Source organism: Ursus americanus, chromosome 13, assembly GCF_024610735.1.
Source record: "Ursus americanus isolate L20-20 chromosome 13, mUrsAme1.1.p, whole genome shotgun sequence".
Taxonomy (NCBI): Eukaryota; Metazoa; Chordata; class Mammalia; order Carnivora; family Ursidae; genus Ursus; species Ursus americanus.
Genome location: NC_142139.1, coordinates 68,926,838 through 68,941,431, shown reverse-complemented (window position 1 = coordinate 68,941,431; position 14,594 = coordinate 68,926,838). Strand labels below are relative to the sequence as shown.

Sequence of the window (14,594 nt, the reverse complement as noted above, 5' to 3'; positions counted from 1 at the left end):
AACACTGAAGTGTAGTAAGCAGCCTCTCTGCATACACGGACGTTGACAGAAGGCTGAGGATGAAGGCTCAGAATGAAATCAATGCATTTTTTATCCTGGGCCTGGTCAGAGACAAGCAAATGCAATACAGTTTTGGCCTCAGAGCAACAACTTTTAAGTATTCGTTAGCTGTCCGGGCCCCTCTGAACTTGCGAAAATGCAGTCTGGAGGCAGAAATGGATGATAGTGAGAAAAATGTCCCCATTTGAATTTGCAATGTAGAGAAAATCCACTAATTAAAAAAGAACCCCAAACTACATAAGAATTCTCCTTGAAAAGACGACACCCCATTAGCCATTCCCTTTTCTGTGGCTGAACCTGTAACCATCCTTTGAGACTCAGATAAATGTCATTCTGCTGGGAATCCTCTCCCCGTTTTTTCCAGATGGGCAGTTCCCTCCTTTTGCTCTCATCCCCTCTCTTGGGTGATAATAGCTGCCACTTAGTGAGCAGTCCAGTGGATTGGACATGTAAGCACTTCGCTTATTTTGTCTTCTTTTAATAAATAGCCCTATGGGTAGTTATCACTACCCTCGTGGTGCAGAGGAAGAAACTGTTGCATGGCGAGATTAAGTCGTCCGGCATCATGCAGTTAGTAAGCGGCAGAGCCAGATCTCAACTCCCACAAGTCCGACCCCGGGGCCGGAGCCTCATCACCACAGAGCCATCTGCCTCCCTTGTCACACTGATTTAATGGTCCTTTCCCCCCTCTCCTGAACTCCTTCTAATCATTCATATAAAGTATTGGGGATATCCTGCGTCTGGGTGCTCTTGCAATGCTAGGGCCACACCGGTGACTGAACATAGGAGCTTCCGGTCGGCGCACAGGGTGGAGGGCAAGGTCTGCTAGAAAGTGAGAACAGCGTTAAGGAAAGGCCTGGAAGGGAGGGAAAGCACAGGCCTTAGCAGAACTCCTGGGCGGCTGGAGCGTGGAGCTCACTGCTTGCAAGGGAAGGTGAGTCCTGAGGCTGGAGAGCTAAGTGGTGTCCCGACCATACAGCTTCTTCTAAGTTTGTGAGGAGTTTGGGTTGCGATTTTACTATGAGGGTAATGGCAGCGCCGAATGGTCTTGAAAGGAAATTTGGAAAGTGTTGGTTTAAACTACATTCGTTTGCATATTGGCACTTAATCTGTGACTGTAAAGAAACTAATCAGCTGTTCAGTTCATGTTCAGAAAGTCTCATTCAAGAAGTTTTCAAAGAATAACAATGAAAGACATTGGGGAGAAAAAAAACCAATAAAATGTAACACTTTATTTTTATTATTATTATTATTTTTTATCTTAGAAGGAATTCACCAAAGGCTTCATATTATGCTATGGCATCTTTAATTATAAAAATAAGCAAATAAAATAACTTGCATCTGTCATTACCATGATATGTTTCATAACCTTTATATGCACATGGAGCTTAAAAATGTAATTTAACAATAAATAATGACATATACCAGATATGCTCACTGTTTATTCCAGTACTCAGCCAAAAACCTAAATATCATTTAAATTATAAATACATAATGCAAATATAATGGCACAAAAATGTCTAAAGTGCAACCAAATCACAATAGAAGAATCATGCAAACTGGTCTAGATCAGCCCCCGAATCACTCTGTGCAGCAAACACGAGACGAAGCTTTGGAAGTTTAAAGGGGAGTTGGAGGGAGTGGGATGGGATGGGGCAAAGAGAAGCAAAAAACTAGCAACATCGTGAGAACTGCTTCTTTCCGTATGTGTAGATATATGTATTATAGATACATATCGAAGTATCATTGTGGGGAGAAAAGGGGGGTACCACGGTTTGAAAAGGTCACAGCAAAAAAAGAGAATCTACTGGACTGAAGAAAGAGAGAATTTTGCTAGGAATACTCGTGAACTACTTGTCGCATTGGGGTCCTGGCTTCGTGGGTTTGCGAAATGGACACGACGCACAAACTTGAATAGCTTTTCTGGTTCAGAGAAGTCAGCCTTGCCTGGGGGTGGGGGGCCGGGGAGGGAAGTGGGGGTGGAGAGTCAACTTAGCGTATAGTCTACCTGATTTCCAAGAGGCTAAGGCAGTGTCCATATGTTTGGGGACCTGGGGATGGGACAGTTCTGAGTATAAAAATGCTCTTAACAATCTGATGTCAGCACGCTTAGAGGCTGTGTGGGAACAAAGGCAGCAGCGCGTGTGCTGCTGCTCCTGGGTCTGCTGCGATTGCTCTTGGTCCTTGAGCAGCACGTTACTGCTTTTAAAGGCTTTATGGTAAAGTTGTATTGCTTTTCATTTTTTCTGGAGATGTGCCCTCCCTCCTCCCACCAGGATCCCTATCACTCGGTTTGGTCAAATCTTGAGTTTAACCTAGTGAGAGTCAAGCACCAATAGTTTCTACCTAAGCGAGTTTGGAGTGGCCCCTACAGTCCTACCCCTCCTCTCTCCTCCTCCCCTCGACATGACCTTTGGTGGGCAGTGACGCTCTTAAGGGACTGTTGGGTTCAAGGACAGTGACCCTGAGAAACTACTGTTGTTCATAGATAGGTTAATCATTTGGCTTTGGTGGTTGCCATCTTGTAAACATCACGGCAGAAATAATCAAACCACCAGCTCTGTTTCCCTCTTTCTTTCTTTTTTTTTCTTTTTTTTTTGTTTTTTGTTTTTTTTTTCTTTTTTTTGTTTTTTTTTTTTGTTTTTTTTTTTTGTTTTTTTTTGGTTTTTTTTTGCGATCCTACAGAGATGGCCCAGCTGCCAGGACTACTTTGGCAGGCAGCGTGCTACAGGACAAAAATGTAAGAGGAGTCTATTAAGGCTGGACAGCCCAGGGTTCTTTATACCCCCTCAGCCCCAAGTCCCCGGAACTGAAGACCCAAAGGCTGACTGACTTGTTCCTGACTGATTGAAGGGAAAGTCTCCCACGCCATCATCGGTTCACCGATGAAAGGTGGCGAGTCAGGAACTGCCACTTCCCAAGATGAGAGTAGGCCTTATCACACTGTGAGTGGTCCAAGCCCAAAGGGATGCTCTTTTGGGTTCCTGTAATTCCCAGTTGGATGTGACAGAGCCGTTTCAGGAGAGATCGAAGTCAAGAGTAGCCTCTGGGTTGAGGTGGGCTGGGAGATTAACATTTTACCTGGGGTCCTTCAGACAAACCTGTTGGTTTTTCCTATCTCGTACAGGCCCATCTTAAGTTTTGATGTTGAATAAAACTACTTCTACCCCCTTAGTTATAAAAAAGGCCACAAGGAGCATTTATGTGGATATCTGGAAGTGAGATAGTTATTCCATTCCCAGGAAAAGAAAAATAAAGCTAAGTTACAAAACTAAATCTATATGCAATAAAGTTCTTATATACTGCTTCGTTTAAGCAGAGTCCTCTGGAATTTATGTACAGTACATTAGTTTTCAGCTATTTATATTCCACAGTTAGACCTTAAGATTCTCTGGTTTTAAGACAATTGTTAAAGATACTTTTAAAGCTCTGAGCAGTTACAGTACATAAAGATGTTAGCTTTTTGTTTTTCATTAGATGCAAGAAGATGCAGGCTCAAACTCCGGTTGAAGAGCCAGGCTTGAGCAATTTGGTAAATGTGTTGGAAAGGAAATTACACACTGGAGGGTCAAGACCGTAAGACACTAGCTCATGAGAGATCAAGAATTCAAACATGACATTCATATTCGTCCATGGCCAGCACAGATTCATCACACGAATTCCATTTAACACCTTTATGGGCATTTAAGACATGCATTTAAATTAAGTCGCTTCTCATCAGCTAACTCTACTGGGGCAACCATCCTAAAAGGGCTCCACAGCTTCCAATGACAATGATTGGGCCTGACGCGAATGCTTTGTGTTTGAGAGGAGTTCGAGGGGACCTGGGGAAGGAACGTGATAAAAGAGGGTACTTTCTCCTGCCAAGAGGCAGAAAGATCACACATATTCTGTCTGTGGGAATGCTGCCATCGCAGAATGTTGGGATATTGATTACAGAAGCCTCGTTTCATGCAATTTTCTGGAAGGGGAATAGAAAATAGGAACTACTTAAAAAAAAAAAAAAATCAAACCAGGCACAGTACACTCAAAGTCGGTGTATGAACACCTTTAGAATGATGCTCGTCTGGCGAGGCTGTGAATACCTCTCCCTGCTTATGCGCTCTCATGGGAGGTGCGTTTGATGTGAGAGGGAGAGGCCACCTCACCTCGGAGGTTCCGGAGGAGGACTTTCAGCTTCTGTGGCTCGCTGGTGCGCCTCCGGTTGAAGTCAGCTCGCTGGTGTGTTTGGGCACAGTGATCCGTCTGCAGGATGTGAAAGAGGCTGGCCATGTTGGGCCCAATTTTCTCCATCAGGCTGTCTCTGATGGTGCTGACTGTGTCTTCGTCACATTCCAGGAGGCTTCGAACAAGCCTGTTATAGTATCTGCATTGGGGAAAGAGAGCACATGCATCGGTCAGTCAGAGGGCAAGGTAAGACCTGGTCTTTCATCCGGGCTGCAGCCAACATCCTTCCCAAATGGCCCAACCATGCAAATCCAGAAAGTTCATCAGCTGAAGATGGCCTTCGCCTCTAACTTCTATGCAGTATCTTCTTAGTTTGAGTGCGTGTGCTTCCTAGTTTGCCACCCGACGTAAGACAGCTCTTGTCTTCGCGTTTAATGCTCAGGAGGCTTAGGTCACACTCTGTGAAGCATCGGTGGCCATCAATGTTTGACGGTTTTAGAAACACACAATGGTATAGCTGGAGGGGATCACAGAGATCATTCAGTGGCTATATCTCTCATCTCATTTTATAGAGAAGAAACGAAGGTGGGAGAGCTGCAGTGACTTGTCTAAGGTCATATGAAGCGTTAGTGGTAGAAACGGGACTTAGTCATCTATATAAAGACGTGAGCCCAGCCCTGGTGAGACTGTTAGATGAACCGTCACTCACATGCATTTGTAGGTATTTTGATGCGTCTGTGTGCTGCGTTTTGCTCGGTGGTGTGTGCGCAGGGGTATGGGCACATGAGGGTTTTGGACTGAACTGCTATTTTTTTTATTTTTATTTTTTTAAGATTTTATTTATTTATTTGACAGAGAGAAAGAGAGCCAGTGAGAGAGGGAACACAAGCAGGGGGAGTGGGAGAGGAAGAAGCAGGCTCCCAGCAGAGCAGGGAGCCTGATGTGGGGCTCGATCCCAGGATCCTGGGATCACGCCCTGAGCCGAAGGCAGACGCTTAACAACTGAGCCACCCAGGTGCCCCTGAACTGCTATTTTTAAAGGAGGCCGCTGCCTTCAGTGTCTTGTGCATTTTTCTACTCGATTTAACTTCCCTACTGTACACTCAGCTAGCTTTGCTAACAGCCACTGACTGATCCCATTCTCGAGTCTTCCTTCCAAGGGACACTGTAGTCAGAAGGCCAGATGGCAGGCAATGAGGACTCTGAAATGGAAGGACTAGGGGTCCCTGATGGCTTCTGCTTCAGCAATTCGAAAGTCTTCCCCCACTGCTCTAGCTTTTGCTGGCCTCTCCCTTTTTTGAGCATTTTACGGACACTTGGTTCATGCGCCAGCTTCCTAGGGCTCTGTTGCCTGCTCACTGTCCATTTGGTGATTTATTTTGTGGCCACGGAGGAAATGGGGAGTTTGAGAAATAATAATTCTCTCCAGTCAGGATTCCGGGAAGAGAAATTAGAGGTAGGTGTGGTTAAGTCTTACCAAAAAACCTTGCGTTTGGCATAAACCACCTTCATCTGGGGTGCAAGTTCTTTAGGCATACTGCACGCTGCAGCTAGGTGTTATGGCTCAGACACAGACTGTCTGGTACTGACAGCATATGAATTACTGGTCCCGTTCATCTGGGACGCAGTTCACGTAATTTTCCAATTGGAGTTGGGATGTGTCTGCTCCGTTTTGAGGTGGCACTTGTCAAAACCCATTAGCTCTGTGTTCACTAATAAGAGACTCTCCCGATGACAGTGACCTACAGTATTTATGTGGAGAGACTCTTTCCCCAGAGAAGCCTGTGGGTCGCTGGGGCCACAAGATCTGCCATGAAAAGAAACCTGTTTATTTTTAACTCACCTCACAGAGCACAGGATCAAACATCCTTCCAGAATAACTTAACCCCCCAGAGAGGTCCTTTCAAGGATGTACGGTAAACAGAGTGGAACACGGGTAATGAACCAGAGCGGTCACCCTCCTGTGAGTGAGCAGAATGGAGCTGGGGGCCGCAAGCGAAGTGCCGTTGTCTGGGTCTCGGACACAGTCCTGGCTCTACCCCTCCCATGAGGGAGCATTATAGCCAGCTGTTGTTAAAATTGGGATTCTCTGGCACAGAAACACATTTTCCAACCCTTTGGAATTATAAAGCACATGAGTCAAAGCAGATCTCGGATGGGGAAAGGGGAGAAAAATGGTTTTGGAAAAACTGAGAATAAACTACTTTGTACCAACAGCTTCAGATATCTACACACCCACATAGCTCCCCAGGCACCTCTTTACTCTTGGGCTCGGCGAGGACATGGGTCCCCTTGATCTCTGCGTCTGTTTTACAGGGTGATTAGATCTTACAGAATAAGGTTTCTGATCTCTCACCCTCATGACCCCCAACCAGGACTTTATAACTTAGAAGTTAACCCTTCCACTTCTAGAAAGAACTGTCCACAACATATTGCCTCTCCCCTCCCCCCAGATGAACTGCAGAAGATGGTCTTTCCTTAGCCCAACATTGAAAGCTCTTGCCTGGATGATGAAGTCTAACACCAGTTAGGAAACTAAGCCTTGCCTCTTTAAGGCCACATGTGTCCCTTGGGCCCCGCTTTGTCAAAGCGCCTACTCTCCCTCTCCGAGGACTTCTATCTTTCCTGTTGCTTTCTCTGCTTGCCCAGATAGGACACCTGTTCTTGGTTTTTTTCCAATGACGGCCTTGCCAACCTGACCACCCTTAGTGATTCTCCCGACATCTACCCTTAGCTTCTCTCATGGAGCTTTGTGAACCCAACAAGGGCAGGCTAAGAGTGCATGTTGGAATAGAAGATGTCCATGGTTCCATTAGCAGCTCCTCCAAGTCTGGGAAACCTGTCAGCCTATCCGGCTGCCTTGATGTCAGCATCATTTGCCAGAGTGAACGACAGTTTAATCCTGTGCCTCTCCATTAAGGGCTGGAATACACAGGAAGGGCGCTGACCTCCAGGATTGTATGGATTAATGAGAGAGAACTTTCCTATCTAGAAGTCCCCAAGTGAGATTATTTAAGAGATTGCATCTCCAGCAAAAGTTGAGTTGGCCATTGTCACATATTTATCGAGCACCACCTTGTACCAACTGTTTATGTTATTATAGCTGTTGGTAAGATTGCCTTCTCTTTGAAAAGAGAATGTGCACTAATGTAGTCGTTGATTACCACGGGCACATTTATTCAGTTCTCCTTGGTACTCTCTGTTTTCTGTACTTTTATTCTGCTTGGATTGTGGATATTTCCTACAGGTTCTACTGGTTGCCATTTTTGCATGCCTTGGCTCAAGGCCACATGTGTTCTAGGCCCAGCTCTGTCATTCACTAGCTGGGTGACCTTTAGCGGGTCCCTTTCTGTTCTCTAAATCAGCAAAATGAGGCATTTAGTCTAGATAACCTCTGTGATCATCTCCAGCCAAGACATTCTGTGTTTCTAGGGATTTGATGTATATATTCCGTCTTAATTTAACAAAGACGGTGCAGGTCGGCTTCAGGACCATCTTCCGCAGGAAGACTTAGAACTAGTTAAGGAGATTCCTTTCTTCACCTTTATAGGGGATGGCGGGATATGCTGTAGGGACTTGGTGGGCTAAGTGTTCTGATCGCCCAGCTTGGAAGGACCTTTTAAAGCATGTTTCTTTTTCCCACTTTGAAAATCCCATCACAGATGTTTTTTTTCTTGGTAAAGAATAAGATCAGATATTCTCCATAGCTACTGTTTCGGCCATGCTTACCCAAATACACGCATACTGCCTAGGAACGTTCTGTGTGAGGGTTTATAAATAGTCCTTTGTTTCCCTTGATCAATATTATTCTTCTGTTTCCTGTTCCCTATCCATGCCCTAGAGAGCTGGAAGCTTCGTCAGTTTTCCCACTCTGGATCTGGATTGGTCTGATTTCTGCCCCAGCCTCACACTGCTCAGCTTGCCTGATCAGTTTTGCCTGCTCTCCCTCATGGTGGAGAAAGCAGTTAGTAAATTCAGCCAAGTGGGGGACATCCAGCTCTCCTTTCTCTTCTGAGAGCATTTCTCTCATGGAAAACATCCCTGTTCTGGCTCCTGGTCCAGTCACAGGCTTTTGGATTCTCCCAGGCCCGAATCTCATGCTAGATAAGTCACAGGAAGGTGGAATGAACCTGTAACTACTTCCCTTCACAATTCTGTGCCAACTGGCACAACTTAGTGTGTATCTGTGTTGGGGCAGAGGCTGGGAAAGCAGGATGTTTCAGGAGAGTGGAGGAGCCTAAATAGAGCAAATCAAGCTCAGCAGGGAACCGGAAATCTCTACAGTTCTGAGCAGGAATAATATTAGCCAGCTGAAGTGAAATAATTGAAGAGAGAGCTGTATGGAAGATTCTGGTCTTCAAGGCATGGCCACTTTTCCCCACTTTCCTAATAAGTGTGATTTCCCTGTGATGGAAAAGGTAGATAACAAGACTGCTTGTGACCATTTGCTAAAGGTGGTAAAAAGGAGACCCCTTGAAAGGAATAGTGGCCTGGATAAAAAAACTCCTATTACTAGTCTCTTCTTAGATGTTTAGGATCACCAGTCTAGAATCAATATCATCCTTTCTATAAGATTTTCCTTCCATAATGTAAGATATGACCTCAGTTGAAATAGAGAGGTTCATACTGCCTCCAAGTTGGTTATATGCTGTGGTATAAGTCACGAATTGTCACAGGATCTTTGAAGATCTAGACTTATAACAATGGTGTTACCAGCATACCCCTGCCCCCCAGTTGCCACACAAATATACACTTTGTCCCTAGCCCCTGTCTAGTAAGAATTCTTTTTTTTTTTTTCTTTTCCTGATGGTGAAGGGAGTCTCCAACAATTAGCCAGGGTTGGGTTTTTTTTGTTTTTTGTTTCCTCTTCAGATGTAACCAGATTCTTCTTAAAAGAATTTTAAGACCAAGGTCAATATAAAGAGATAGGCCATTTGAGATAAATGCTAGATTTGATTTTCTTGTTCTGAGAAAATCAGTTAGGACCCATTCGTCATTTCCAAGTACTGAACCAACAAATTTATAAATTGACGTGAGGTTCTGAAGAGCACTTAATGTGTAGGTAAGTGTGAAACCGAAATTTTACGAAGTTGTAATGTCAGGGGCCTTAGCATTTCCCTAAGGAAGAACTGCTTTTCCTGTCTTCCAGTTGCACATATGTGCCTGACTCAATCACTGGTCAGCCCCAGGAGGAGAGGCTGTTGCCACTGTTGGAAGAAGGGTGGCAGCACCTGGCTAGGACATTAATCCGGAAAGTCTGTGTCAGCTCTCCGGTGGTCCTGGTAACATGCAACAGGACTGATCTTTGTCAGTCTGTGCAGATTTGCCTGGAGAGTCAAGTCTAGCGCTTCGGGACTGGGAGTCAAGTTTTCTCTTACGGGGCATCACAATAGGCTGAACTTGTCCGGCCCTCACTGTCCCTGTCATACCTCCACGCCAGCCCCATGAACACCTCTCTTAACTTCATTACAGCTGGGGAAGCCCAGGTCTTGCTGGGAAACCTTGGAGGCCGTGGAATGAGGATGGCAGCCCTCTCCTGGCTGGGGAAGGCAGTGAGCCAGCGGCACAGAAAGGCCAGTGCTCAGATGTGACTAGTTCAGTGGCTTCGGATCATGTGAGAATACTGAGATGAGAATGTGACTGAGCAGTCACCAGAACACCATTCCAGGAAATCTTGGACTAGAGAAAGAAATAACATAGGCCTGGGAGGGAACATGGGAATCATCTAGCCCAGCGGCTTCGCTTTTCATGAAGGAAATCCGAGTCCCAGTGAAGTGACAGGGCTTACTCTGGGCCATCTACTGAAATACCTGCTTGGGCTTGGGACCGGCTCAGAACACATGCAGATTTAAAAGTCTGCATTATGACATTTGACCAGGCTTTTAATAATGGCTAGTTGTACCGTGCATAGCCATAATTTCAGCCAAATTTGAGGTCTCACAAGCTTGTTTCCATAAACTTCCCAGATCCCTTCATGCTTATGGTGAGAAACTGACAATGAAAATGCAGCCAGGGATGCTGCAGATGAAGCTTTCTATTAGCTGCATGGAAAGACTTTTCCTATAACAGTGAGAAAAAAAAAAATCCAGGCTGCTTAAGCTGTCACAACCAATCACAAACATATTTTTTCCTGCAAAAGCTGGGAAGGCTGCAAGCTAAAATAAGATCATGACTGTGGCAATTAACCCCCTTCTGTGTCTGGCTCTGCCAACGCCCTGCCTCCCCCCTCCCCCTGCCCCATTGCAAAAAAGCGGACTCATTCTGTACCTGTTGGAGAAGTGATTGGGGAGCTGGACGACCTCAGTGATGGCTTCGGGGTTCCGCTTGGCCACGCTGCACACGTTCAGTTTGCTGTAGCACTCCTCTTGCACCTCAGCAATCATTCTCTGGAAAGTGGAGCACCTCCGAATGGCAAGGAAGACCTTGGAGGTGACCCCATTGGCGATGCACTTTAAGCTCTCTTTGACAAATGCTTTTCCCTGCCAGGCAAGGGGTAGGAGGAGAAGCTTTAGCTCGAGCTGAGCAGAGGGCACAGGGCATACAACATGTGGAACTTAAGGGGGCTTGCCTTGGCGCTCTCTCATGGCCATCTGCATGTCCTCACAGTGAGAAAATTGTACGCCGCCACACCAGGATAAACAAATGTCCCCCCTCTCTTTGCCTACCTTCAGAATGGAGCTCCACAGAAATAATGAGACAGGGGGAAAAAGAGCTGATCCATAATCCACCACCCTGCAGCTTAAAAATAGCCGTGAAAAGGCTTTGTCTTCTTGGGATTGGGACTTTGGTAACTCACAAGCTCGTATGCTAAGTCATACAGTGAGGAGAACTTCTTTGTTAGAAGAACATTTTTATTTCCTCTCGAAGAGGCAAAGATTTTCTGCTCGTCACCCCTCCCTTACAAGACAGCCTCTGTCATCGTGGTACATTTGTGCATGAGAGTGGGTGGGGAGTGTCTTGTACAGAACCGACTTTCTGGCCAAAATTGCGTGTGCGCGCGCATGCGTGTGCGTGCACACGCCGGAGCTGAGAATTTAGGCTGAGGAGGCCGAGAAGCAGAGCAGCTTCCCTACAAGACTGGCTCCTAAGAACAATAGTCTAACACGGTGTTAAAGACGAGCAGCCCGTGGGAGGCATGGGTCAAGGTCTGATTACCTGAGTGTCAAATTTAGCAGCGCTGTACAAGAAGGATTTACAGATGTCGTACATCCCATCTGTGTCACAGGTGGAGTTTTCCAGGCATGCAAAAGCCCCACAGCCAACCTGCAGAGCACTGTTGAGGCAGCGAACCACTTCAGCTGAAAGAGACAAATCCACCCAATCGGGGTCAAACGGTGACAGGGATTCAGAGGGGTCAAGGTGGCAGGATTCAAGGACAAGGGCTCAGAAGAACTTATCTTAGGCGTCTGCAGTGGGGCTGGTAGGAGTGGAAAGGTGGGGCAGGCAGATCCGTTGGCTTATACGAGCAAGAGCACATGGAAGGAGAGGGAGGGCATGAGTTTCCCTCTTGGTCTCACCATTACGTACAATTTGGGGGGCTGGAGAAGTAAAGCCAGAGCCTGAGGAATGCACAGTCCTTGAAGCAGCTCTGCAGCCTCAAAGGGCATCACTTGGAGCCCGAAAGCACAGGAGGGCAGGAGGCAATGGCTGGTGGTCAGGTTTAGGAAGTGGAAGGGCCAGGGAGTCCATTTGGCTTCTGAAAATGCACTCCAGAGTAATAAGAATGGAATTTTGGTCTAAATGGCAGAGAAGAATTTGCCAGGAGTTCATCTGGAGACCCTTCCGATTTAGGGCTTTTAACTTACCTTCCTATTGGCAGAAAGGGATCTGGTCCATTCATGTTTCATCCCAACCCCCACCATAGGACAGTGCTTAGAGGTATGCATAATCTCTCTCATATTAAAAGCCATTTCTTTTTTAAAAGAGAAACACAGGTGTGGAATAACAAGGCCAAGGCACCCCTTGTGCAAGACTGGAAGAAAAACCGCAAAGAACTTGCATGAGGCTTTCTACATTCTGGATAAGATCTCCCATAAAAGTAATTTCTCTCCTACAGCAGGGGGGTGTTCTGGCAAGCAGCTCGGCAAGAAATGATCTGCAGCCTTCATACCATAGGATTCTCCTCTGAGATCAAAAGCATGGTTCGGTTAGTCTTCCCCTCCCCCTCCCACCACCCGCAGCCTCTGGGATGTTACAAGTCATTTCCCTAATTATATATTTCCACGGGTTCAAATTATAACTTTGCTTTAAGCAGTTTTAATATGCATTAGGGTTGCTATTGTTTTAGGCAAGCTCGAATTGTGAATCACTGCATTTCTATAGCAACTAAGTACAAAAGGAAGTGAAGCAAAGCCCTCCTCTAGGCAGGGACCTGTGCTCCTCAGAAGGGAGGGCTGTCTGCAGCATTTGGACACCTGCGATCCCATCTTTGCTGACAGTTGGGGGAGTAGGGGCAGCAATGTTAGAGGAGCAAGCTGGACAAGCGAAGTCAAAAGCCAGAGGTGTTAGGACCGGCTTCCTAAGGACTCGTGTCCTCTAGGGGCCAAGATAATACACAGTTAACTGCTCCGGGAGTCAGAACCAGAGTGAGACCTTCCCCTTGAAGGAACTGCTGCTACGTTTCACAAATACTCTTTTTTGAGGGACCCTCTGGCCCCGGGCTGCACGGGCAGCTGAAGGAAGCGCCAGGAAGCCGGGAGGAAGAGAAGGAGCAGTGTCAGGGGTGGGATGTGTAGGGTTTTCTCTGCATCTGCCTGGGATTTGTCAGACTTGAGGGCTAAGGTTCCGTAAATCTGTCTGCAGAGGGAGCTTTCTGTGTGCTCGCTGAAGGGGCAGGGAGGTCCAGTTATGGGGTCTTAAGGGTGAAGGAAGGGGGGCAACATCGGACACACCGTGTCTCACCTTAAGATCGGCTTCAGCTTCTGGAAAGTATAGAGAGTGCTTTGAAGCATGCCAACATTCAAGCCTCTCCCCCGCCCCCTTTCCCCCCCTCCCCCCAGAGGGGACGTGCCAGACTTCAGGCAATCAGGCTAGGCTTATGCAATGAAATACCCTCAGCAGAGCGCCCAGCTTCTTCCTTAGTTGCATGCAATTTATTAAACAAAGGAGCTCCACTTCCTAAGGCTATTGGATTACGCTGGCAGTTTATTGCCATCAGGCATGAAGCACATTTATTATCAAGATCAGCCGTCACAGACACAGTTGCAAAAGCGAGAGGCAAATGAGGACAGCTCTTGGGGGAGAAACCGGTCCTGGGTTTGCCGCTTACCTGAGTTCTGAGCTGCCACCCGGGATTTCCTGGGGCTCACAGAATCATTCTGCTCCGCCTCATGGGTTGCAGAAGCACTGATCACCAGCACCAGAAGCACTGCTGAGTTTTGGAGCATTCTCTGAGAAGTTTCCGCTAAGTTGTTGGGTTTTTTTTTTTCCTCCCCCCCTTTCCTCTTTCCCTCTCCCGGCTTGAGTGAAGATGTGGATCTGGATACACTGAAAGCCTAGGTGAGGATTTGATGAGGATTTTCTGTTGCTGCTGATGCTGCTCCTGCTGAGCTTGTGCTGCTGCTGTTGCTGCTGCGGCTGCAGTGGCTGCTTCTTGCACCTCTGCTTTTGCAAACTGGGGGCCCAAGAGCTGCACCCAGGGATTTTATAGCCGTTCTTATCGGTCCTTAGGATCAGGGACCAATCAGGTCCCTCAACTGGCCTGGCTAGCCAATCGGAGGGCACGCTCATTGGGCTGGAGCTGTTTGACTTCTTAGAAATATTTTCCAGCAAATTAAAAGTACCTGCTGCCAGTGTTTTACGTGTGTGTGACAGTGTGTGCATAGATGTGTGAAAAGCTATTTTCACGGAATTAAGGGATGACTGTGTATTGATTGAACTAAGGGAAAATCATATGGAAATCTCAAGATGCTTTTGGAAATCCATCCTTTTTTTTTTTTTTTTAATGAGCTACTGGCAGGGGAGAGGGGCAGCTTCAGCAGGGTGGGGAATGTGGTCTCTTTGGATTCTAATTTAACCTCTTTATAGCAGTTTTGGTCCAATTTTACCAGCACACTGTCTATGTTGTAAGCTACGTGCACGGCGCTGTCCCCATCTCGTTGGTACATACATATGGGTCTGTGACACACTCTGCTTGCATCCGAAGTTCTCATTCACATATACAAGCCCCTGAGGAGGGACATATGTGAGTGGAAGGGCCCTGATGGACTGGGGTAGGACAGCTCTGAGCTGTGGCCCCAATTCCTGTATTGACTCCCTGTATGACTGTGGTCAAGTCCTTTGACCTTGTTCTGTCTCTGTTTTCAAATCTGTGAAATACCCACATTGGAGGCTACCATTAATTACATCTCTAAAACTGTGATTCTCCA

The 14,594-nt window shown here is 46.6% G+C and overlaps 1 protein-coding gene across 1 annotated transcript; it reads right to left on the bottom strand.

Annotated features, from left to right (window-relative positions):
• Nucleotides 1–1,257: 1,257 nt before the first annotated feature.
• Nucleotides 1,258–13,828, bottom strand: STC1 (stanniocalcin 1). The gene is made up of 4 exons (XM_045774084.2): nt 13,496–13,828; nt 11,383–11,525; nt 10,495–10,706; nt 1,258–4,426 (listed from the first exon to the last, which is right to left on the bottom strand). Exons 1-4 carry the CDS (start codon nt 13,611–13,613, stop codon nt 4,156–4,158), a joined length of 744 nt encoding a protein of 247 aa, XP_045630040.1. The 5' UTR covers nt 13,614–13,828; the 3' UTR covers nt 1,258–4,155.
• Nucleotides 13,829–14,594: the final 766 nt, after the last annotated feature.